This window comes from Erythrolamprus reginae, chromosome 5 (assembly GCF_031021105.1).
Source record: "Erythrolamprus reginae isolate rEryReg1 chromosome 5, rEryReg1.hap1, whole genome shotgun sequence".
In the NCBI taxonomy this organism is placed as follows: domain Eukaryota; kingdom Metazoa; phylum Chordata; class Lepidosauria; order Squamata; family Dipsadidae; genus Erythrolamprus; species Erythrolamprus reginae.
This window is the reverse complement of record NC_091954.1, coordinates 19,721,452-19,747,614: the sequence shown is the minus strand read 5'-3', so window position 1 is coordinate 19,747,614 and position 26,163 is coordinate 19,721,452. Positions and strand designations below refer to the sequence as shown.

The 26,163-nt window shown below is 40.0% G+C and overlaps 1 protein-coding gene across 1 annotated transcript in view; it reads right to left on the bottom strand.

Moving 5' to 3' along the window:
* The window catches only part of COL13A1 (collagen type XIII alpha 1 chain), a 140,931-nt gene that overhangs the window by 101,287 nt on the left and 13,481 nt on the right, over window positions 1–26,163 (bottom strand). The window contains exons 4-10 of the mRNA XM_070753908.1: window positions 24,891–24,917; window positions 22,205–22,255; window positions 13,511–13,546; window positions 11,801–11,827; window positions 10,340–10,366; window positions 6,445–6,471; window positions 5,789–5,815 (exon numbers count right to left, since the gene is read on the bottom strand). Of these exons, the coding sequence (XP_070610009.1) occupies window positions 5,789–5,815; window positions 6,445–6,471; window positions 10,340–10,366; window positions 11,801–11,827; window positions 13,511–13,546; window positions 22,205–22,255; window positions 24,891–24,917 (222 nt within the window). The remainder of the gene's footprint in view (window positions 1–5,788; window positions 5,816–6,444; window positions 6,472–10,339; window positions 10,367–11,800; window positions 11,828–13,510; window positions 13,547–22,204; window positions 22,256–24,890; window positions 24,918–26,163) is intronic.

Here is a 26,163-nt window from a genome sequence, read left to right as displayed (position 1 = left end):
ATACGGGCGATGAGTGGGACAGAGTGGCGCGGAAGCCTCTTGCAGCAGCTGCCACAGCCACCGGCTTCGGCGCCGCTCGTCCCGCTCATCGCCCGTATCCAGCAGATAGGCTTTGAGTTTTTGGCTGGGGGGGGAGAAGTAGGACCTTCCTAACTCCCCCCAGCCAAAATCACAAAGCCAGGCAGCCCCCAGCCGCCAAAGGAGCCTCCTGATTCTCCCCTTTGAATCCCGCCGGCCAAGAGCACTCGGGCAGCAGCTTCTGCCAGACACGGGGAATGAGCGGGACGAGCGGCGCCGAAGCCGGTGGCTGTGGCAGCTGCTGCAAGAGGCTTCCGCGCCGCTCGTCCCACTCATCGCCCGTATCCAGCAGATAGGCTTTGAGTTTTTGGCTGGGGGGGGGAGAAGTAGGACCTTCCTAAGTCCCCCCCCAGCCAAAAACTCAAAGCCTATCTGCTGGATACGGGCAATGAGTGGGACAGAGCAGCACGGAAGCCTCTTGCAGCAGCTGCCACAGCCACCGGCTTCGGCACCGCTCGTCCCGCTCATCGCCCGTATCCAGCAGATAGGCTTTGAGTTTTTGGCTGGGGGGGGAGAAGTAGGACCTTCCTAACTCCCCCCCAGCCAAAATCACAAAGCCAGGCAGCCCCCAGCCGCCAAAGGAGCCTCCTGATTCTCCCCGCCCTGCCCGACGCCCCACCCTGTCCTGCATAATGTCCTCTGCCGGGAGGGCAGCGGCGCCGCGGACCGGCTGGAAAACCCCAACGGCCCGGTCCGCGGACCGGCGGTTGGGGACCTCTGCTTTACGGGACCTTGCTTGGACCGCCAGCTTCAGCTTTACACTTTACACCACTAGAATAAGTTCAATCCAAATTTATTAGAGCAATTCTCCAGTTGCGTCTCAAACGCACTTCTGCGCCTGGAGACTGGACTGATAAAAGTTGAAGCAAGAATCTGTATAGCGCCTCTAAATATGTGGTTGAAGCTTAATTTTTTTCCGCAAGGTCTTGCTCTGTTAATCCTTCACGATGAATTTTCCTCCTGATGGATTAAGGACATCAAGTTCAATCTTCACAAATTAGGCTTCTCCCCAGATTTAATACTCGAGATGAACTATGATCTAGCAGGACAGACCTTGCGACAAAGGGTGGAGGACATCGAGAGGCAGGAGGACTTGGGTAGAGCTCCGCTGTTTCTGGCCCCAGATGCCACTAGATATGTTGTGGCTCCTGCAAGATACCTGGGACAGCTAGAGTCAGCAAGCCACCGAAAGGCATTTGCTCTTGTATGGTGCCATGCGCTTCCATCCGCCGTTTTATACTGCAAGTATAAGGGAACTCCAACCACTGAAAGATTTTGCCCTTGTGGATCAGGAGAGGTGGAGACTGAGGGACACATGCTCCTGAGATGCTCCTTCTACACTGACATTAGGAGAAAGCATATTCTACCACTTATTGAGGGATATCCTGGCCGCTCGGACGTTGCCTATCTCCGGTGGTTGCTTGGGGATGAGCAGGCCAGGATTACGGCACAGGTGGCCAGATTCTGCGTAGCAGCAGTGGGGATTCGTCGCAAATGCGAGATATGTACATCTCTTGTATAGTTACAATGGGTCAATCTTGGTTGCTCAGCCAAAAGTCCTGTTTCCTGTTCTTTTTCCTTTTAATTATTATTAATATTATATTGACAGTCTTTGACCGTAAATAAAATTTATATATATATACAATGTGAACAGCTTAAGGCATGGCTGCCTCTTCACAAAGCTTTGTTGACTTTTCTCAGCCATGTTCTTTGTTCTTTGATCTCATACCACTGAGCTCACCATGGGATGGAGAGAGATTTCTTAAATGATAATTCTAATAACCTACAGGATCCAAAGATGAGCTGGCCGGATTCTTTTCTCCTTGGAGCCCTGTATTTTTACTTCTTCCATTTTATGATCATGCTTTCAGCACATGATCAGTGCATGGGGAGTTTACATGTGGACTCAGAAATTGTTCAGACACCAACCAATACATAATTCTCTACTGCCATTGCTTTATTAAGTAAATACGCTTGGCGAGACCATCAAGTTAATCAGCCAGCTTTCGCTTCCTACCCCCCTTTTGTTTTCAGATGCCTCTGAAAGGTTTATTATCTACATACTGTTGTCGTCCAGAATTCTTCACCAGCTGCAGTTCCAAATTTCTCTTGGAGGAAGTCCAGATCTCAAGTCTGTTTTCCAAAGGGATTTTCAAATCCCGAACAGAAAGTGTTTAAGCTTCTGCCTCTATTATCATTTTAGCTTCAATGTTTGATGTCTTTCCAATGTATTCCAGAAAGCAATAGACATTGTTTGTGATGGATTAGATCTACTTGAACACCATGATACATGCCTTCCACTTTGACTCTGGAAGCAGAGGACTTATGTAGTTTTAGGTATGGTATGCTTGTGTTGTATGGTTTTTTAAATGATGGGGTTTTAGATGCTTTCTTTTAAATATTAGATTTGTTACATTATCACATTGTTATTATTATTGTTGTGAGCCACCCCGAGCCTGCGGAGAGGGGCGGCATACAAATCTAATAAATTATTATTATTATTAAAGCCTCTTGTCATGTCCAACCCATCATTGACCCTATGGACAATGTTCCTCCAGGCCTTTCTGTCCTCTTCCATTTTCTGGAGTCCATTTAAGCTCACACCAACAGCTTCAGTGACTCCATCCAGCCACCTCATTCTCTGTCGTCCCATTCTTCTTTTCCCCTCAATCTTTCCCAGCATCAGGCTCTTCTCCAGTGAGTCCTTCCTTCTCATTAGGTGGCCAAAGTATTTGAGTTTCATCTTCAGGATCTGGTCTTCTAAAGAGAAGTCAGGGTTGATCTTCTTGAGGACTGACCGGTTTGATTGCCTTGCAGTCCAAGGGACTCACAAGAGTCTTCTCCACAGTTCAAAGGCCTCAATTCTTTGGCGCTTAGTCTTTCTTATGGTCCAACTTTCACAGCCATATATTGCAACTGGGAAAACCATAGCGTTGACAATATGCACTTTTGTTGACAGGTTGCTGTCTGGATTTGCCGTAGCTTTCCTCTCCAGGAGCAAGCATCCTTTAATTTCTTGGCTGCAGTCCCATCTGCAGTGATCTTGGAGTCCAGGAAAATAAAATCTGTCACTACCTCCATATCTTTCCCATTTATGGGACTGTCTTCTGCCACATATCTCCCATCAACCAATGAGAGCCCACAGTGTCGGCCTTCTCTAGGTTTCGTCGGCCAAACAGTGCCAAGTGGTGGGGCCACGTGGGAGGGCCTTCTCTGTGATGGCTCCAGCCCTGTGGAATTAACTTCCCTCAGAGACTTGTACTGCCCCCATCCTCCTAGCCTTTTGAAAGACTGTGAAATCATGGCTCTGCCGGCAGCCCTAGAGTGGCTAAACAAGACCAACTAGCCTGGTTCAAGAAGTGTGAATGTTTGTTGAATGATTGCTATATTTTGGGGTCTTATCTGTTTTGTATTGCTATTGTTCTATTATGATGTTTATTATTGTTTATACTGCTTTTATTTAGATGGTCTTTATTACTGTACGCCGCCCAGAGTCCGCAAGGAGTTTGGCGTCTTAAAAGTCAATTAAATTAAATTACCGGTAAATTAAATCTATTTACCAGAAATTGAGATGGCCAGATGCCATGGTCATAGTTTTCTTAATGTTGAGTTTCAACATTTCTAGCTAACCATTTACCAAGATCTTTTTACCACTTGTCATTTAAATTTAGACTTCGCAATCACTCCTTGTGGTCCTAACCCTCCCAGAATTTGTAGTATACAGTCCTTAGCGTTGCCCCATTTCTGAAGTTCACATGGGATAATGCTTTCTCCTACAAGTATAGCTCATCAGTCAATGTGTCATAGACCATATTTTCTAAGAAGAGCAATTTCTCTGGATGTATGTTAGGTTTTCTGCCATGGCTAATCCTTCATGTTTTAAAGAACAATCTATTAAGTAGATAAATGTAAACGTTGGCTGAAATTTGATGCATTTAAGAATTCTTCCAAGTTGAGAATTGGAACATGAAGTTCTCTTGAACATTATTGTTTATTGTCCAGATAATCTACAGGAATAACTTTTCTTTTCAACTCCAATCAGCTTCACATAAACAATTACTTAGTGGAGATTTTGGCACTGAAATGTTGTTTTGATGGCTTTCAAGAAACACAGTTAAATCTCATCATATGCAATGTTGGCTTTGTTAAATATTTGATTCTCCTTTTTTTCTGTGTAATGATAATTGTATGCCATTTTATTTTGTTTTTAGAGATATAATCTGGCAAGCGTCGTTTTAAAATTGGCAGTGTACAAAGCACACAAATATCGCATGGTTAAGGATTCAAATAAGATTCAGTGGTAATTATTAAGTTTGCATTGCATTCTCAGTGAATTAGCATTGATTAGGGCTATACCGTTGGCCCCAGAAATGTAAAAAACACACCATCAATTTCATCAAATTCATATTCAAAAGTTTCTTAAGACATTTGGAACAGACAAAGACAATACTTGTATCCTGAAGTTTCTTTTCTTCTCTTATTCTTTGATCATTCACTTTTTATTGTAAATTTTATGTGACAAATGGAAATGTAATTTATTTTATTGCCTTTAGAGAGTTTTGGAGATTTAGCGGATGATGGGAACCTAGTTATACTGAGTACATTGTACAAACCAGTGAGTCGCTCATTTTAACTCGGTTTCAAATGAGTCAAATTTGGTAATTCTTTCAGATTCTTAACTTGTTGCCTAAGATATAACTTGTTCCCATTGTTTAGGTAAAATTAAAATGTTAAATCCTGAAAGCCTTTTCCGGATTGTCAGCAGATTATTGCTATATAAGATCAGACATTTAATTTGCTTGTGTGGTTGTATAAGTTCTCATCTTTTTAAAATTCCCCCAGCTCTTTTTTTAATGCTATGTAAATACCCCTTGGCTGTTTTAACTCTAAGCACATTAGTGTTTGTCATGTTGCTTTGTTGCACTCAGTCTTTCTCTTTCTCTTGTTATTTACAGTTATAGTTTATCTAAGCATCCTCGAAGAAGGCAAAACAATGCGACATTTGCCCTCTGGAGCATCACCCCCTTCCCCTCCACCCGCAGGAGGTCTGTCTGGTTCCCACCGTGGTGATGTTCCAAAAGGCATTGTAAACATGGCTGTTCTCCCAGACTCTGGGGTAGCCAGGAAGGCTTTGTGCTGTTTTCCTTGGTTTTTCTGATTGTGGAATCGTATCCTTTGTTCTTTTATCTTATTGTTCTGGCTTTTTATATTGCAAAGTACTCAGAGCTGTTGAGGGGGTCAGATATTCTTTAAATCTATGCTAATAAATAAACAAACAGAAAACTCTGGACAAGTTCTGAACTTTAGCTTCACATCAGAAGACCTGCTGTGCTAAATGACCATGTTCTATTGTCACCAGTTTCATTTAAACCTACAATGCTCTGGTAGAGTTCCACTGCCATTTTAATATGACTTGAATAAAAGGAACCATAGGTGAGATGGTGAAGCATTCCCCTATGATTATTCTCCAGAGAGGGGTTCAGATAACAGAATTTGTGGGAGTAGATTCTGGAAAGCTCTTGGAAAAAATATTCTTTCTTTGGTCAAGAAAGGATCCAAGCCACAGAATATCTAAGATGGCATGGGAACAAAGAGTGGATCTTCCTAGTTGATCTGTTTGAAGATCTGTTTGAAGTTCCATGGAAGCTATTCAGGCCAAGAACAGATAAGATACAGAGTTCAGTTCAAAAACATAGAAGAATTTGCTTACCCTGTGTGGATATTCTCCGCACTGACCCTGTAGAAACAGAGGGATTAAAAAAGAAAATATTTTAAATCATGCAACCCAAAATAGAGTCAAAGAGGCAGGACCACAGCAGGTGCATCGCTGTAAAGAGTTCTTTCATCTTGGTGGGGATCATGGTAATTGACCCACCCTGGACAATGGCCTCGTATCAGAAAGAACATCTTTGTTTTTTTCATGGTTCGAAACTATTGGCCAATTTGGTTTGATTCAGGATCAAATATGCCCATGGTTCTAGGATTGGCTATTTAATGTGTTTCTTTTCCTGCAATTATAATAATTATCTGATTTGGAGCAAGGACATTTTTAGAGCTACAAAATTCATCAACAAAGCTACCTGCCAATTCATTGGAAGCCATTCACCCCACTGAAAATGTAGTTTTCATGTGTTATCTCTTGTAGCTGCCTGCTTTAACTATACTTTTTTTTTTAGTTATTAGTTTTGTAAGAGTTGTTCCTATCTACACATATGGATTAAAAGAGCAGGTTACAATATATTCATTTTCAGCAATAACCAGGGATAGTGATTCAAACATACAGGAAGAACCAAATTTCAGTTTTCAGTTTTGAAAATATCTATATTCAAATATGGTCTGAACTTTTACACCCTATATTAATTTTACCTTTTCTCCCTTTTGTCCTGGGATCCCCTATTGAGAGAGAAAGAGAGGGGGGGGGAGTTTAATATTATTTAGTGATAGCCAACAATCAAAGCTGATGTGGTTAAAAATCTTAGCATTAGCAGAAGTACTTACTAGTTGAACGTTAACCTTGAAAAGCCCAAGGTCATATTGTTATACAAAGTATTGGCATTACAGAGAGGAGGGATGAATTGCGTCCTCTTTTGAGATAATTAATACTTCCAAGTTTTAAAATCCAAGTGTACCTAGAGTCTTTATGGGTTAGGATTCATGGCTAAAGACAACCTTCCATTTACTTTTATTTAGAGCTGCAAAATCATTTGAAAGATCAGCATACATGTTCCTTATGCAGATCCATCTCTATGTTTGGATTAAAAGGAAAGCACACTATTGGTTCTCCAGATACTTTAGGAAACTGGCATCTGTCCAGAACAAAAATAAAGAACCACATTTGCAAAATAGAGGAAGCTAAGTGACAATTATTTTGAGCTGGAGGGGAGATCAATTAGAAGTCTATCTACTTTGGGTCAAGTCAAGGAGAACCTGGTCATACTACAAGCTTGCAGCATTTAATAGTTTATACAATGAGATTATTTCATGAATTTGGATGAGACAAAAATATCTTGTGATTCACTGTGGTTTGATGCTGGATAAAACTCTGGTTATGTTGAAAAATGTATGGTTGTAACAAAACCAGAAATTAACCCACACTGAAATGAGTTATGTGTCTAGAGTAGGCCAATATACTTATAGGTAGCAGCAGAATTAGCAAAATAATGTTATGGTCAGGGGCCATGTGTGTACAAAGCATGCTTGTTTGCAAACAAGAGGTAATATTCACAGGAAGGTTATAAAACTTAAAATGGCATGTTTGTAAGGAATGAGGCAGGGTTTTAATTATCTAGCCACCATTTGGATTATTTTACAACTATTTGCCCACTGACTCTGCAAGCAATATAAGCATATTCTGGACCATTACTATTTGTAGTTCCTAGTGACTGACATAAATAATTTTGCAGGCAGTTTATTTTCAAAATCCATTGGGAACTCTGAGTATATATTTCTATTTTTTTTAAAAAAAAATATTGGACCAAGAAAGTGGAAGTTCTTAAAATAATTTCTTAATGCTCCATCCTGTTTATTTCCCAACTTTTCTCTCAATTCTTTTCCATACAAGCATACACAGGTATTATCCTTATTGGGATATATCATGTGAAAACACACTTTTATGGTTATCTATATTTATAGTTATATGTGAAGCACATGGTAATTCAATAAGGCAGTTTTCACATAATTCCCACAGTGGGAAAAATGACCAGTTAACAGCATGCACAGTATTGTATATATTTTAGATTCCAGTGACTCCATTTGAATAAGTGTTATGATTTCTCATATTAACATCTGTTCTTAAGAGTAAGACCAGTCATAAAATCAACCATCTGGGAAGTTCAGACTGAATTCACACTACACTATTCTTATAATATAGTGCTTGAGATGTTGTTTACAGTACAACTATTAAACACTGAATCCAAGGCAAAAATGTGTCATTTCATTATTCCATATGATGCCTTGATTACAGTTCCTTATGGTACCAGAGCATCTTCTAGAAATATCTTAGCCATCATGAAGAGGAGGGTAAAGTCTGCCTTCATTGTGGTCATTTCAGCCAAACACTGGCCAGAGATTGCTTGAAAATGCTTTAATACAAAATTGGGTATAGAGTGTTCCCTCGATTTTCGCGGGAACACTCTGCGTTCCGAGACTGCCCGCGGAAGTCGAATTTCTGCGAAGTAGAGATGCGGAAGTAAATAAACTATTTTTGGCTATGAACAGTATCACAAGCCTTCCCTTAACACTTTAAATCCCTAAATTACAATTTTCCATTCCCTTAGCAACCATTTACATCATTACTTACCATGTTTATTTATTAAAGTTTATTAAAAAAAATATTTATTAAAGTCGGATGAAAGTTTGGCAATGACATATGACATCATTGGGCAGCAAAAACCGTGGTATAGGGAAAAAACCCGCAAAGTATTTTTTAATTAATATTTTTGAAAAACCGTGGTATAGACTTTTCGCGAAGTTTGAACCCGTGAAAATCGATGGAACACTGTACTGCCTATATCACAACAAAGTTTTCCAAAATGGTTTGAAGAGAGGAGTCTACTGAATTATATTTAATAGAGAACTCATCAGACCCTCACTTCACTTTATAATCACCATTCAAATATCAATTCGTAATCCTTATTTATACAATTCAAGCCATGAATGAAATTCCTGTGGTCTGTATTGTACTGCATCGGGGTCATTACCAAACTTGGTTTGTTTCTGATAGATCTATATGATCTCAGTTGAGAAAATAGCTATAACAAGAAATGCTGAGTGCCAAAAACAACACAGGTAAAAAGTTAAGCTATGAAACAACCTAAATTATTAATTGGGAAATGAAATCAGGATAAATAAAATAAAGTCAAATAGGGAAGCACAAATACTGTGAGCTGATTTAGAAAACTATTTCCCTTGCCTCGTGCTTGCAACACAAAAAGATAATACAAATAAGTCATTCAAAATCACATACAACAAACTTAAATGTTGTGCCACATCACAACCAATACAATACGGTCACATAGACGAACACCAGCATTAGATGACAATAAAGTGGCAGAGGGAAGAGGTCATATAACAGTCTTTGGTATTACTTCAAATTACAGATGTAAGATTATGATTTTGAATGTTTATAATGGGGGGTAGTGATGGGCGAACCCAACGGTGTTCGGGTTCGGTAAGTTTGGATGAACTTTACACAAAATTCGGCCGAACCCAAACCAAACCCGAACTCGAACCCGAACGGGGAATCCTTCCCACGAAGAGATTCCGGGGGCAGAGCTTTGACGTCACCGGCAGGTTGCTAAGGACGCCAAGGTGATCACATCCTGGATTCCATGGAATCCAGGAAGTGATCACCTTGGCGTCCTTAGCAAACTGCCGGTGACGTCAAAGCTCCGAATGCCGAACACAACCCCGAACTTTGCCCGATGTTTGAAAAAATTTCGGGTTCGTATTCGGCATACCGAACACCGCAAAATTCGGTATGGAGCCGAATTGTGTGGGTTCGGTTTGCCCATCACTAATGGGGGGTAATTTTTTTAAAAAAATTCTCCACCCTTTTATAATGAATATAATCTACACTAACATTAGATGGTAGCCTTGAGTTGGTGTTTTGGGGTCTTTGCTGTCATCTCATGGTCATTTGTAATATTGCAATGACTGTATGGTAACATATTTATGTTTTAAACATCTCTGGCCAAGTGGAAGCTAGTGCAGCAGAGAAGAGTTTGTGAAATCATTTAACATTCCCCAAAATTTTGAAATGAATTTCCAGAAATCTGTTGGATCCATTTATGAAGTATAGTTTTCAGTTTAAATTCCACAATAACAGTTCTGCCCATTCAAAATATCATACCGACACTTTCCCACTATTCCATAGAAGCAAACCTCTTTCTGCACATATAGCATTGCTCTTAAAAAGTAAATGATTGTTTTAAACAAATCTAATAATCTACCATACAGCTGTTTAATAAAGACAAAAGTAGAGGTTACAAAATTCTCCGCACAAATCACTATTCTGTCTTTCTAACCTGCCAAAGAAAGAGAAGGCTAGGCTAGAAATCTGAATTTCGGCTCTAATCCCAACTAGAGTCAGGAATGCTGGGAACTATATTTTAGTTCCATCTGGAGAGCTTCAAATTTTCTACCTTTTCATGTACTATAAAGATGGATCCCTTAAAAACATCCCTGCCATTTGCTCTTTTCCATGAACCCGAACCTTAATAAGCAGAATGCTACATGCAAAATTGATTGAACATCTTATTACCATTTCCCCTTTCTGCCCAGGTTGGCCCTGAAACAAGATAAAAGAAGAAATGGGTTTCAATATAAACCTTTTGAATATTAAAATCAGCATTTTTTTAGATTTCTCCTGTTTACTCAATAGCTAGGGGAGGAGAGAAGAGAGGAGAGGAGGGGAAGGGAGGAGAGGGGAGGGGAGGAGAGGGGAAAGGAGAGGATAGTAGAAAGAGAAGGGGAGGGGAGGGGAGAGAAGAGAAGTTCAGTATTGCTGCAAAAGGTTACTTTCTAACCTATGGAAAATCTTACAGTATTCTTTTTTCTTTTTTAATTTTTTTGTCAAGCATATATAAGATTACAGTAAAAGTATAAACATATATACATGAGATGGTTTGGGGTACATGGGAACATTAGGAAAGGAATGGTAGGCAGGTTGGTGCACTTATGCATGCCCCCTTACAGCCCTCTTAGGAATGGGGTGAGGTCAACAGTAGACAGTCTATGGTTAAAGTTTGGGGGATTGGGGGAAGAAATCACAAAGTCAGATAGTACATTCCAGGCGTTGACCACTCTGTTGATGAAGTTGTATCTTCTGCAGTCGAATGTGGAGTGGTTTACCTTATGTTTGTATCTATTGTGTGCTCCTGTATTGTTGTGGTTGAGGCTGTAGTAGTCATTGACGGGTAGGACATTGTAGCAGATCATTTCATATGCTACACTTAGATCAGACCTAAGGTGGCATAGTTCTAAATTATCTAAGCCCAAAATTCCAAGTCTGGTGGCATGAGGTATTCTGTTGCAAACAGAGAAGGTGGAGGACTCTTCTTGTGAAATATCTCTGGACATTCGCAATTATATTCATGTCTGATATGTAGTGCGGGTTCCAGACAGATGAGCTGTATTCAATAATTGGTCTAGCAAATGTTTTGTATGCTCTGGTTAAATGTACAATATTGCCAGAGAAGAAACTACGCAAGATTAGGTTAACAACACTTAATGCATTTTTGGCAAGTTTGTTAATGTAGACTGTGGCACTTAGATCATTTGAGGTGAGTACTCCAAGAGTACTCACTGTTGCCCCTTTCTCTATTAACCTACCTACATTTATTCTGTAATAATTTTGAAATAAGCATTTCAAACAACCTTCTGGACAGAACTCCGTAGTATCATCCCCTAACCCCCAACATTTTACCCTTAGACTATCCACGGTTGACCTCTCCAGATTCCTAAGAGGTCAGTAAGGGGCGTACATAAGCGCACTAGAGTGCCTTCTGTCCCCTGTCCTATAGTCTCTCCTATATCTCGTATTTCTTCTCTACTATATCCTCTACAACCTTCATTGTGTATTATTGTGTATTGGACAAAATAAATAAATAAATAATAAAATGAAAACTGCGAGGGGGAGGATTATGGGAAACCGGGGACTCAAAAGTCTAAAGGATATGAATAACAGAAACAGAAAATGATAACAGAAAACGACTTCACTTACTGGTTTGCCATCCAAACCAATTGGACCCTAAAGAGAGAGAGAGAGAGAAATGGTGAGGGAGAGAGAGAGAGAGATCAATTGATTTAAATAGCAAGGATTTCTTTTTATAGCATGTTTTTGTCTTGTCAGTACAGCCCTCCACCTTGATCCTGCAATGTTAGGACCAGAGATATAAATACATATCAAAAACTGGAAAAAAGGAAGTCAATATTTTGAAATATGCACGAGTGTACAATTTTACAATACAGTTGGTATATAGCGAGGATTCAGGGGAAAGGGAACTAGGGACAAACGGAGTCGTTAACTCATGATAGATATGGAATGAAGTACAGGTAGTCCTCAATTTACAACCCCAATAGAGCCCAACATTTCTGTGGCTAAGCCAGACCATTTGTTACCATGCGTCTTTTGCCCTATTTCACAATCTTTCTTGCCACAGTTGTTAAGTGAATCACTGCAGTTGTTAAATTAGCAAAAGGGATCACATGAACCCAGGACACTGAAACCGTCATAAATACAGGTCAGCAACAGTTATGTGTGGAAAATGGTCAAAACTCACCTTTTTCAGTGTCATTGTAACTTTGAATGTTCACTAAACAAACTTCTGTAATTCAGGAATTGCCGTATATCATTGTATTAAAAAGGTAAAGTTAAAGGGTCCTCTCGTACATATGTGCTAGTCGTTCCTGACTCTAGGGGGTGGTGCTCATCTCCATTTCAAAGCTTTGGAGAACCAGCGCTGTCCAAAGACATCTCCGTGGTCATATGGCCGGCATGGCTAAACTGTCAAAGGCACACGGAGCACTGTTACCTTCCCACTAAAGGTGGTACCTATTTTTCTACTTGTATTTTTTAATGTGTTTTTATACTGCTAGGTTGGCAGAAGCTGGGACAAATAACAGGAACTCACTCTGTTAGGTGTGGGATTTGAACCACTGAAATGCCAACTTTCTGATCGACAAGCTCAGCATCTTAGCCACTGAGCTCTTATTATTATATTACATGTCAGCAAAGAAGTACATAAAGGCAGATTATTTTAGGATTGTTATAAATTATGGTTAATTATCTTCTGGTGTGCAGTAAAAATGATGTTTAAAAATGGTTCTTATTTATAGTATTCCTATATTTCTTTCCCCAGTTTTCTTTCCCTGCCACTGTTATTTTACCGTTTGTTCAGTTTGCTTATAAAATTGTGTTTTTCTAAATATTCTATAATATTCTAAAATATTATTTTTCCCTACTGGAATTGGAAAGTTTTAGTTCCACTTAACATTTATCCACAACACTGACGGAACTGGAAGTTAAGCCAAATGATTTATGCATCTTTGCAGATGGTTTGAGGTTATAGTATTTATTTTATTGAATTATTGTGGAAGGAAATTCCAAGAGTAATGTTGCTAGTTACCTTTACTATAAAAAATGGGTAGGGGGATACAAATCACCGGAAATCTGTTTCAAATGTCAGATCTGGCAAAATGAATTGATTTGAAATACTGAACTAAAGCAATCCATAACAAATTCTATTTCATGCATTAAGCTGCTGGGTCATTTGGTGTATGATTTGATTTGGAAAAGATGATGCAGTTTATTGGTCTTAAAAAACAAATGGCCAGGTCATAGAACAGATCAAAACACTACAGTAAAACAAACTATTTTACGTTTTCCAATCCAAAGAATTGTTCAGCAATTTATACTAAGGATCCTACTTACTGGAAACCCAGGAAAACCTCTTGTTCCAGGCTGTCCCTGTGTAAAACAAAACAAAACAAGAAATTTGAAGAAACAAATCAGGTTGCAACATTTTTCTTGCTATTTCACTTCTGTTGAGCTTAAATTCCCTCTGTTCCATCGTTAGACTGACACAAATTGTTGCACTTGATTTAGATTAACTCCTAAGTATGGAAAATAAATTTTACAAATCAAAATTATTTCAAAGGTGATAGAATTCAGATGAAAATCCTCAACCTTCTTATCTTATCGAGTGCATTTTCCTTTTTTTTTCTTTTTACATTTTGTCATGAGCATTAAACAACTTTCTATTTTTATTGGTGATTACATCCTTGCCTTGTGTCTTTTTCTAAGTCACAGACACAGCTATGTGTATGTATGTATATATATATTTCCATTTTACAACAGCACGAAGCTTGGAAACTTCAGCCTGATGATGGTGAATGTGATTTCACCGAAATGTCGCATAAACATGCAAAATATTACACAGGGCAAAACCCGAACTCAGAACAATCTACACACTATATATATATATGTGTATATATATATATATATATATATATATATATATATATATATATATATACTGATATACCTATATACCTACCTACCTACCTACCTGCATACATACATACATATATATGTCACATGTTTTTTTGCTGAGTTTGAAAATTAAGGGAGACTAGGATAGATCTATTTCAGCCTTATTTTGGCCTCATCAGCTAGCCATACCCACTGGGACTTGAACCTGCAACCTTTGCCTTGTAAGGCAAAGAATTATCCTCTAGGCCAGTGTTTTTCAACCAGTGTGCCATGGCACACTAGTGTGCCGCGAGACATGATCAGGTGTGCCGCGAAGCTCAGAGAAAGAAAACAAGAGAAAGAGAGAAAGAAAGAGGGAGAGAGAAAGCAAACAAGAGAGAAAGCATGCAAGAGAGAGAAAGAAAGCAAGAGAGAAAGAGAACAAGAGAGAAAGAAAGCAAGAGAGAGAGCAAGAGAAAGAAAGAAAGAGAGAGAGAGAGAAAGAGAGGGAGGGAAGGTGGGAGAGAGAAAGACATAGAGGGAAGTAGGGAGGGAGAGAGAAAGAGAGCAATAAAGAGGAAAGAAGAGAGAAAGAAAGAGGGATGGAGAGAGAGAGAGGAAAAAAAAGAGGGAGAGAGAGGGAGAGAGAAATAGAGCGAAAGGGAGGAAGAGAGAATTTTTTTGTCCAAACTTTTTTAGCCGCCCCCCCCCCCATGTGCCCCATGGTTTTGTAAATGTAAAAATTGTGCCGCGGCTCAAAAAAGGTTGAAAATCACTGCTCTAGGCTACAGTATCCAATCCCTTCAGCTCTGCACCAGGGAAGGGTTACATATTTTTGTGTCGAATCATATGTATATATATATGAAGGTCTTGGCGTATTTGGGTTTCTTCCCGTGTAGGATATAGAGATTTCTGACGACGTTTCGATGAGGTCCCACTCGTCATCTTCAGGCTGGTGCTTCTGTCCTTGTTCTAGGGTGTTCACCCTAGAATATATATGTGTATATACATATATACACATAGTGTGCCTGATGTGGCTAATTTCTTTCCCTGAAATTGCTTCCATGATCTTCTGGCAATATGGAAACCCTTTTTTTCACCCATGTGGTTCAGTTTCAATGGGTCTTCAAGAAATTGAGCATAGCATATGTGGTTGTAAACACACCCTGGAGCCAAACTAAGTGGGTAGAAAATGTATTCCCCAATCCGTCTGGAAGCAACTAATTGGGCAAACCAAAACCAGCAGCTGTGTAGTGGTCTGTCAAATTGAATGTCACTTGCCGATTCCATCACATCATTACAAAAATACAGCATCCAGAAATAGGCAACCTAGTGACTTCTAGTTGAGGTTTTGGATTTCAGCTGCTTTTTGCTTTAGAAAACAGAGCCAATGGCAAGGAATTTGGAGAGGTGTAATCCAAAACACTTGGAAGGCCTAGATTTTCTACCCTGCATGAATGAAATCGGTTGATGCAGATGTTCCAGCAGCCTATCCAAATAATCTACCATAGGAAACAATACCTGGTTAAATCCAAAATACAGATGTGTCTGGTATTGCCAAAGTGACTGGGTATGATGAAAGAACCTAACATGGGAAGCAGCCAGAACTTGGCCAAAACTAATTCGGGCACACAGGACTTACCAAGTATTCAATTCAATTCAATTTATTAGATTTGTATGCCGCCCCTCTCCGAATACTCGGGGCGGCTCACAACAATGATAAAAACAATATTATAGTGAAACAAATCTAATATTAAAAAGAAATATATAAAACCCTATCATATTAAAAACCAGACAACACATATGTACCAAACATAAAATATAAAGAGCCTGGGGGAAAGATGTCTCAAGTCCCGCATGCCTGGCGGTAAAGGTGGGTCTTGAGTATTGGATGAAGTCAACTGGTAAAGCCAAACAAGCCAACAAACCATTAGGAAAACCTTTTCTAATTAGAGGTATTTTCAGGGCCATCTATTGTGGACTTGAAAAAACAGTTTTAGTAAAACAATAGAACATACGTTGTAGCTATCGTATAAAGAAAATTTACATAAGTTGTTTTATCGGTGGCATTATGCTCCAGCACGTTTAGCCAAAATTCATCCAAACATAAGTAAGAAGTGCTGGAGATGCAAATTTGCCATAGGTACTGTACATATTATCATATTTGGTGGTTATGTTCGGAAGCAACAAAATTTTGGACTAGGATTCAAAATTGGTTGAAAGAAATGTTAAATTATGCATTGGAAATGAAACCTGAAATGTATCTTTTGGGAATAATTAGAGGATAGCTTAGAAAGGAAGATGACTATTTGATAGCGCCTATATTGACATCAACAAGGTTGGTGTTTCCACAAACCTGGAAAAAGGAAAATATTCCAAATGAAGAAATGGTGATTAGGAAAATGCTAGATTGTGCTAAATTAAGCAAATTAACATATGAATTACAGAATAAACAAAATAAAGACTACTACACAGTTTGGGGAAAATTATATAGTTGGATAGAAAAGAAGAAAGAATTGAATTAACATTTAAGAAAAGAATGAACCAATGAAAACAGAATTGTAAAGTATTAAGCTAATTCATTTTGTGTTTTTTTATATTTGAAAGTCTTGTTTTGTTTGTTCATTATTAAAAAAAAATTAAAAAATTAAATAAATAAAAGAACATATGCAGCCCAGTCCTGTATGAAATGGTCCACAGAGAGTAGGGACACTCGGAACAGGAAGTAGAAGGAATTCATGTTCCAGAGCTAGAGGTGGTATTCACTTATCTTCCCTACAAATGTGACCATGCTCGCAGGCGCCTTCTCCGTGCATGGTGACCTTCCATGCATGCGCTGTGCTCACGCACATGGGTAGCATGCATGCACGTGGCTTCAAAATTTGCTTAAATTGAATGGCATAGCGCCAGGGCAAGTGGCTGAACCCACCCGCCGGTCACTACTATCGGTTTTCCCAAACCTGTCCGAACCAGCTAAACACCTCTTCTGTCCATAGCACATAGCGGCCAACTGAAAAGGCAGTATTTGTATGCAAGAATGAAATGATCAGATTGCTCTGCTCTAACAGAAGTTGGTGAATGGACAAGGTTATTTCTGATGTGGAAGAAGAAAATGAATGTGGAGGTTATCTTCTCTATAGGCTGGGGAAGATCTGAAGACAATGTCATATCTTTTATTTATTGATTGATTGATTTTGTCCATTGCACAATGAGACTTATATTGGGTATACATATAGTAAATATATAATGAAGGTTATAGAGGATATACTCAGAGTAAAATATATCTCAGAAAGAATAGAAGGCATAGGAATAAAACATATCAATGAAAGAATAGAAGAAGAGATATGGGAATAGAAGAAAGGTATAGGAGATATAGGAGAGCAATAGGACAGGGGACGGAAGGCACTCTAGTGCACTTGTACTCGCCCCTTACTGGCCTCTTAGGAATCTGGAGAGGAATCTGGAGAGGTCAACCGTGGATAGTCTAAGGAAAAAGTGTTGGGGGTTTGGGGATGACACTACAGAGTCCAGCAATGAGTTCCACGCTTCGACAACTCAGTTATTGAAGTCGTATTTTTTACAGTCAAGTTTGGAGCGGTTAATATTGAGTTTAAATCTGTTGTGAGCTCTTGTGAAGCACCAGCCTGAAGATGACGAGTGGGACCTCGTCGAAATGTCGCCAGAAATGTCCAAATTCTACACGGGAAGAAACCCGAATATGCCAAGACTGTACCCGTGAAAATCTACGAAAACAAATATCTAACTATATATATATAGCACTATTTCGGCCTTGTTCTGGCCTCATCAGCTAGCCATACCCTTACTGGGTATATAACCACTTGGCACTATTGTCTAGGCACTAAGGAGAGTTGAGCTGCAATAAATTCAACAGATTGTCCATTATTTCGGTTTCTAAATGAGAAAGAAATGAAAATAGCTGTTGATTTTTTTAAAAAACCATTCCTACGGCTAAGAAAAGAATGGAAGAGGAAACCCGGAAAGGGTGCAACCTGGCCTCGGATATCTTCTCCAGCAGGAGACAATAAAAAGGCCAGAGCAAAAGTTCAGGCATTTCAAATTCCCAGAAGCCTTGAGCTTTCCCTTCCTCAAGGGCTGTTTCCTTCAAGGGCTCCACAACAGAATTGTGGGAACTGCCAAAATTGCAGAGAAAGTCTGTTTCTGCCATGCTGAGCATGCTGCTTTGCTGGAGCCAAGAAAAAAAATAAAATAAAAGCTAGTAACACTGACTAGATGAAAACCTTTAGGTCTGCAAGGGTTCACCTCATTTTGCTTCCAAGAAAACCGTCTGGAAACTATTTGCCACTGTCCAAATCGTGCTATTATTCCAGCTTCTTTGCTTTTCTTTGCTATCAAGAGTTTATCACTAGCCTGCCATTAAAATAAATAATCTTTTACAATTGATTCTTAGATTGAACCAAGAACATTTCCCTTTGTCCTTCCTAATACTGTTAATCGTTACAGATACAAGGCAGGGCTTTTTCAGTCACAGCCCTCAACTATTTAGTACTTTGGAAGACTTGTCCTAGTAAAACCTATGAAAAAAAGTGTTCTCTAGGACAGTGTTTCCCAACCTTGGCAACTTTAAGATATTTGGACTTCAACTCCCAGAATTCCCCAGCCAGCGTTTGCTGGCTGGGGAATTCTGGGAGTTGAAGTCCAGATATCTCCAAGTTGCCATGGTTGGGAAACACTGCCCTAGGATGGGTCTCAACTTCAGATTAAGTGATTTTATCGTTATATGCAACAGGATGACCAAGAATGGATTAGAAACAGCAGGCCAAAAGTAGCCAAAATACTACCAAGTAGCAATAGCAATAACAATAACATTTATATAGAAACATAGAAGATTGACGGCAGAAAAAGACCTCATGGTCCATCTAGTCTGCCCTTAAACTATTTCCTGTATTTTATCTTAGATTGGATCTATGTTTATCCCAGGCATGCTTAAATTCAGTTATTGTGGATTTACCAATCACGTCTGCTGGAAGTTTGTTCCAAGCATCTAATACTCTTTCAGTAAAATAATATTTTCTCACGTTGCTTCTGATCTTTCCCCCAACTAACCTCAGATTGTGCCCCCTAGTTCTTGTGTTCACTTTCCTATTAAAAACACTTCCCTCCTGAACCTTATTTAACCCTTTAACATATTTAGACGTTTCGATCTTGTCCCTGCTTTCCCTTCTGTCCTCCAGATTAGTTTATTAAGTGTTTCCTGATAAGTTTTATGCTGAAGACCTTCCACCATTCTTGTAGCCTGTCTTTGGACCCGTTCAATTTTGTCAATATCTTTTTGTAGGTGAGGTCTCCAGAACTGAACACAGTATTCCAAATGTGGTCTCACCAGCTCTCTATACAGCGGGATTACAATCTCCCTCTTCCTGCTTCTTATACCTCTAGCTATGCAGCCAAGCATTTTACTTGCTTTCCCTACTGCATATACTGCTTTAATTGCTTTACAGCCCTCTCTAAGCATTTTACAGAGTCAGCCTATTGCCCCCAACAATTTGGGTCCTCATTTTACCCACCTTGAAAGGATGGAAGGCTGAGTCAACTATGAGCCACTGAGCCTCGAACTGCCAAACTGCTGGCAGTCGGCAGTCAGCAGAAGTAGCTAGTAGTATGCACGGTAACCACTGCATCACTGCAGCTCAAGTAAGTGTTGGGAAAAATATAAAGGCTGAATAACAGAATAAATGAGTTGGACAGGACCTTGGAGGTCTTCTACTGAAGCAGGAGATCCTCATTTCAGGCAAGTGGTTGTCCAGTTTCTTCTTAAAAGCCTCCAGTATTGGATCACCCACAATTTCTGAAGTCAAGCTGTTCCAATGATTTTTTCTCACTAAGGAAATTTCTCCTTAGTTTTAGGTTGGATCTCTCCTAGATTGGTTTTCATCTATTGTTTCTTGCTTGCTTTCTGGTGCTTTGGAACATAAGTTCACTCTCCTCTTCTTTGTGGCAGCCCCTCAAATATTGGAACTCTGCTATCACACCACCCATGGTCCTTCTTTTCAGAAAACTAGCCAGACCCAAATCCTGCAAGAGTTCTTTGTATGTTTTAGCCTCCAGCCTCTTAATCATCGTTGTTGCTCTTCTCTGCAATTCTGCAATTTATATTGTTGTGGCCAAAACAGGATGTAGCATTCCAAGTATGGTCTGACTAGAGCGTTATAAAGCATTAATAACCCTTCATGTGATCTTCCTTCTATCCCTCTGTTAGTGCAGCTAGGATTACATTGGGTTTTTTTGGTGGCTGCAGCACATTGCTAGCTCATATTTAAGCGACTGTCCACCAAGAGTCCAAGATCCCTCTCACAGTTATTCCCATTAAACCAAGTTTCACCTAATCTCTACTGGTATACGGTGGTACCTCTACCTACAAACACCTCTACTTACGAACCTTTCTAGATAAGAACCAAGTGTTCAAGATTTTTTTTGCCTCTTCTCAAGAATCATTTTCCACTTACAAACCCAAGCCTCTGAACCTGTAACCAGAAAAGATAGGGAGAAGCCTCCATAGGGCCTGTCTAGGAATCTCCTGGGAGGAAACAGGGACGGAAAAGGTGAGGAGAAGCCTCCATGGGGCCTCTCTAGGAATCTCTTGGGAGGAAACAGGGCCGGAAAAGGTGAGGAGAAGCCTCCATGAGGCCTCTCTAGGAATCTCCTGGGAGGAAATAGGGCCAGAAAAGGTGGGGAGAAGCCTCCATGGGGCCTCTCTAGGAATCTCTTGGGAGGAAACAGGGCCTCCACCCTCCCTGTGGTTTCCCCAATTGCACGCATTATTTGCTTTTACATGATTCCTATGGGGAAAAATAGCTTCTTCTTACAAACTTTTCTATTTAAGAACCTGGTCACGGAATGAATTAAGTTCATAAATAGAGGTTCCACTGTATTTTTTTCCCGGTTGAGTGTAAAACTACTTTTTTCTACCTTAAATGGACAAGTGGAAAGGATATTGGCAGATGTAGCCCACATCCTTTCTATTTGTCCCAAACCTCCTACTGTGAAATGGATTTTGTCTGTACCTCTGAATGTGTACATGAATGCGTCTTATGCATGCATGTGCAATTTTCTTCTGTAATGAGTCTGTTCTCTATTAACCATTGGTTGGTTTTCCTTATATTGATGTGTTTGCTGAACTGCTGATATTGTATAATCTGTTAGTCGGTTTCTCTGTTTAGATCTAGGAATATTTTCCTTCTTTGTAAACACAGGGGAGAAAAATGCTGATAAAATTGCTTTGAGATGTTTGTGCTGAGGCAGCACACTTTCTAACCAATATATTCTGCAATTTCAGCGTAAAAACAAACTTAGCCACTGGCAGAAACCACATCATAATACCGTACAGCCGCCTGAGAATAGATGCCAGTTGCATTTTAGGATTCCCTAGCCCTTTTGTGTCATTCATCCCACACCCTGTAAAGCAGTGTTTTTCAACCTTGACAAGTGTGGACTACAACTTCCAGTATTGGCTGGCTGGGGAACACTGGAAACTGAAGTCCACACATCTTAAAGTTGCCAAGGTTAAAAAACATTGCTTTAAACCAGGGGTCCCCAAACATTTTACACAGGGGGCCAGTTCACTGTCCCTCAGACTGTTGGAGGGCCGGACTATAAAAAAACCCTATGAACAAATCCCTATGCACACTGCACTTACCTTATTTTAAAGTAAAAAACAAAATGGAAACGTACTATTTAGATGGGGGCGTGGAGAAGTCTGAAATTCATATATGTTTATGTTTTGTTTTTAATTTTCTTTTGTTAACATCTGATTGGCTATACAAGGTTTTCTTGGCTTATAGAAAAATGTATAAAGAAAGAAGGAAGCACTTTGTCATAATGATTAATAAGTTAGAAATATAATTGTATTTTTTTGAGGAGGGAATTTAATTAAAAGAAAATGAATGTAACTGGAGGACAAAATTAGAAAAAAAAACTTTTGCAACTTTTTTGATGATTGATATTAGTTACTAACAAAATACTGCATTTTATTCATGGAAAATTAGATGTGCTCCTGTCACTCACCCGCGGGCCGGATAGATGGCCTCAGCAGGCCGCATGCGGCCCGCGGGCCGTAGTTTGGGGACCGCTGCTTTAAACATTAAGAGGTAATAATCAAAAGGCATAGAAACTTACTGGAGGTCCACGGGGGCCAATGATGGACATGCCAGCCTCTCCTGGAGCTCCCTGCAGGGATAAAGAAACGGAATGTATATGTAGAAAAGAAGACCAAAACCATTTTTTTTAAAAAAAGAAAAAAATAGGTTAGAGATTAATATTTAAAAAGAGGCAGAAAAAAACAAGGAGACAATGATGAGGTAAGCAATAACGCCAAGGTGAGTATTTAGAGTGAAAAATTCAAAGGAACAAGAGGAGAGGGCTGAAAGAAACTTGTGGCCAAAGAAATAATAAGAGGAAATGAAACATTTATATAAAGGGGGATTAAAAAGAACAATACACACACATATTCTTCATTGTGATTAAAAGCAGGTTTTAACTACAGGTCCCTGGGCCTTCTCTAGTCAAGACAGGGAGCCATTTTGGATTTACCCTGAAATTGGATCAAAACGCTACTCTGAATTCCTCAGGAGTGAAAAGTAATCTCACCTCTTTGATAGATTGTATCTCTAGGGGAAGAATCAAAATGCCCATAGTATTTTTAAAGTTCGCTTCTAGTACAGTGTTTGCTTCTGGTGCTGCAGGCCTCCCACAAGCATTCTAAATTTATTTTAGATTAAGGTATATTGATCATTATCTTTACATCTGCTCTTCTATGTAATGTCTACCTAGGATTCCTCACCCTTCTGGTGACAAGGGCTTACTTGAAAACTTTTAACACAGAATCAAAGGGCCACATTAGTTGATGAGGCTTTCCTCACAGACAAAATATAAAGTTTGCATCTAAGATTCTGTGAATCTTGTTCAAGCAATTGTCCAGGACAGTGTTTCCCAACCTTGGCCACTTGAAGATATTTGGACTTCAACTCCCAGAATTCCCCAGCCAGCATTTGCTGGCTGGGGAATTCTGGGAGTTGAAGTCCAGATATCTTCAAGTGGCCAAGGTTGGGAAACACTGGTCTAGGACAAGGGTCTCCAATCTTGGCAACTTTAAGACTTGCGGACTTCAACTCCCAGAATTCCTCAACCAGCCTGGTCTAGGATGCAGCTGGTAGACTTAAATCCATCTCCATGTGTCATTTTCCTGGACTCTCCAAGCACAGCTGTTAGCCATGAAACTGAAAACAGTTCCAGAAAGCATCAATAAGACCAGCTGCAAACAGTGGGTTTACCTGACCACCAGTGCAAAGAAGATTTGGCAATGTTAGTATAAATTATAGTAAACAAATCAAAATTTCTGAAGCTTTAGATCATCTCTGGGCTTTTCCAACACAATATATATATTTTTAAAAAAACTTGTCAAAACTGTCTGTTTTTATTTGCATGTATTAATTTGGGTAAAATAATTTGGCCTTTGTGTTTAATAATGGCCTTTGATAAAAGGGAATTTTTTTGGGGGGAGCAAGTCCATATTGTTTACATTGCAATATGGACATTGCAACTTCATTTTCAAGCCTGAATTTGATTAGGTTGTGGGATTGCTTGGATTGCCTTTCTAACTAGGCTACAGCCCAAGGAAATGTACAAGGTATAATATTTTTTTAAAAAGCATGACCATGAAGGTGTGATTGAAGCCCAACCATTTTTTTTAACTGATGGTCTCCCATTCATTGTATTAAACTGGTCTGATCATGCTTAGCTTGTCAGGATCAGTGACAGACAACTGCTTTCCTTTGTTTTGGCCCTGACTGAATAATAATTTCTTCCTTGCTTGCTTGTTTACTGTATAGTGGTACCTCATGATACGAACCCCTCGTGATACGAACTCCTCGTGATACGAACTCCTCGTGATACGAACCCGGGGTTCGGAAAATTTTTGCCTCTTCTTACGAACTTTTTTCGGCTTACGAACCTTTTTAAACAGCCGGGGGGCTTCTCGGCGTTCTCCCAAACATTTTGGGTTCGGGAGGCCGCCGAGAAGCGCCGCCGCCCAGCTGTCACCTTCTGAAACAGCCGGGGGGCTTCTCGGCGTTCTCCCGAACGCCGAACCCGGATGTTCGGGTTTGGGTTCGGGTTCCGGAGGCCGCCGAGAAGCCCCCCGCTGTTTCAGAAGGTGACAGCCGGGCGGCTCCGCCTATGGAATTCCCTATTGGGATTCCCCACCTCCTTTCTAGCCTCCAGATCGGCCAAAAATGCCACAGCCAATTGCAAAAACGGCGCTCTGCCGAGTGGCGGCGCCTGGCTATAACCTTCTGAAACAGCCGGGCGCTTCTCGGCAGCCTCCGGAACCTGAACCCGAACCCGAACAGCCCCCCAGCTGTTTCAGAAGGTGACAGCCGGGTGGCGGCGCTTCTCGGCGGCCTCCCGAACTCAAACCCGAAAAGTTCGGGTTCGGGTTCGGGATCAGGAGAATGCCGAGAAGCCCCCCCGGCTGTTTTAAAAGGTGACAGATGGGCGGCGGCAGCCAGCGGAGCGCCATTTTGGGATTTTTTTTTTTGCACGGATTAATCGCTTTTATCTTATAAACGTTTCGCCTTATGAACCTGCTTCCGGAACCAATTAGGTTCGTAAGATGAGGTATTACTGTATTTGGTCTAGATTAGGACGGAAACCAAATCTCTGGTTGCCCAAGGCCAGGACGATACTCTTTTGGCTCCTGGTAGATGTCTCATTTAATTCATAATGACAATCTGTCTAGTGTGGATGGTCCACGGCCATTGACAAACCCCCGTCTGAAGTGGTTAACTGGAAAAAGCTGACTCACCTTCTCTCCAGGTTGACCCTTGACTCCCTGGGCCACCATTATATCAGTCGCAGCCACATGCAACAGGGTGAAGGGGGAGAGAAAGAGAGACACAAAACATAGGAGTCAGTGTTAAGGCACACTAAGCACAAATACACACTCATGCCAAAAAGAAAAATGAAAAAGAAAAGACGAACACCGAAACATGCATGGTTTAATGTTCACATACAAGCATGGTGAAGTGTGACCCTGCTTTTGACTTTCTTGCACTTCAATCACCTTCAAGATTTATTTTTTAACATTCACTTTCACAGTTTTTATTAAGGGAAAAAGAAATCTAGTTTCTGAAATGTACTTTTTACATTAGAAGTCAGAAATAACATGATTGAATTTATATGTGTGTGCATTTGTGCTCTTAATGTTATCATAATGTTTTCTGTTCACAACAGTGTGAAATCACAGCTGGCAGTTCTTTAGTTGGTATTGCCTTCATACACTTCAAGTTCTTCCCAGGAACAAGAAGCTAGCGTGCCATGATATTGTGTTTTCCCCAAAATAAGACCCTGTCTTATATTTTTTGGAACCCCAAAATAAGCATTTGGCCTTATTTTCAGGGAGGTCTTATTATTTTGGGGTGTGTAGAGCATGACGGGGCTCATTTCCTTCTCCTAACCCTAACCAGGGGAAATGGCAGGAACTGGCTGCCCATGTGTTTAAATATTTTGGGTGGCGGCTTATTTTCGAGGGGCTGTATTTTGGGAGGATGTGCTCAAAAGCCCAATTGGGCTTATTATCAGGAGATGTCTTATTTTGGGGAAAACATGGTATATCAGCATATTGTGCAGATCTAAGCAATGTGGCCTTTTGCAGTTGGCATAGAAATGTTATCAAAATTATTCTGTTGAAAAAACTGAAATTGCATGTGATTTTACAACAAAAGAAAAATTGTGGAAGGAAAGCATGTTTCATGCTTAGGAATGCTTCTAAGAGATCATTTGTACACATAATCATTGGCCTGTAGATTAAAGTGACTCTTTTGTATCATGGTATGCTATGTGTCCACATAATATTATGAAGATGAAAGGATATACAGTAATACAACTGTTAGGATGGCAAAACATATGGCGATGTTAATGAAAGATTTAGAGAGTTAGCTAGATTTGTCTAAATCTTAATTTATAAACCACTAATGCAGAAACTGTAGAAATCTAACAACTATCACTATACTATTCTCAAGAACAAGTTGCTATTTTGAAGATGGTGTTGCTTAATTAGGATGTTTCCAATTCTTGTT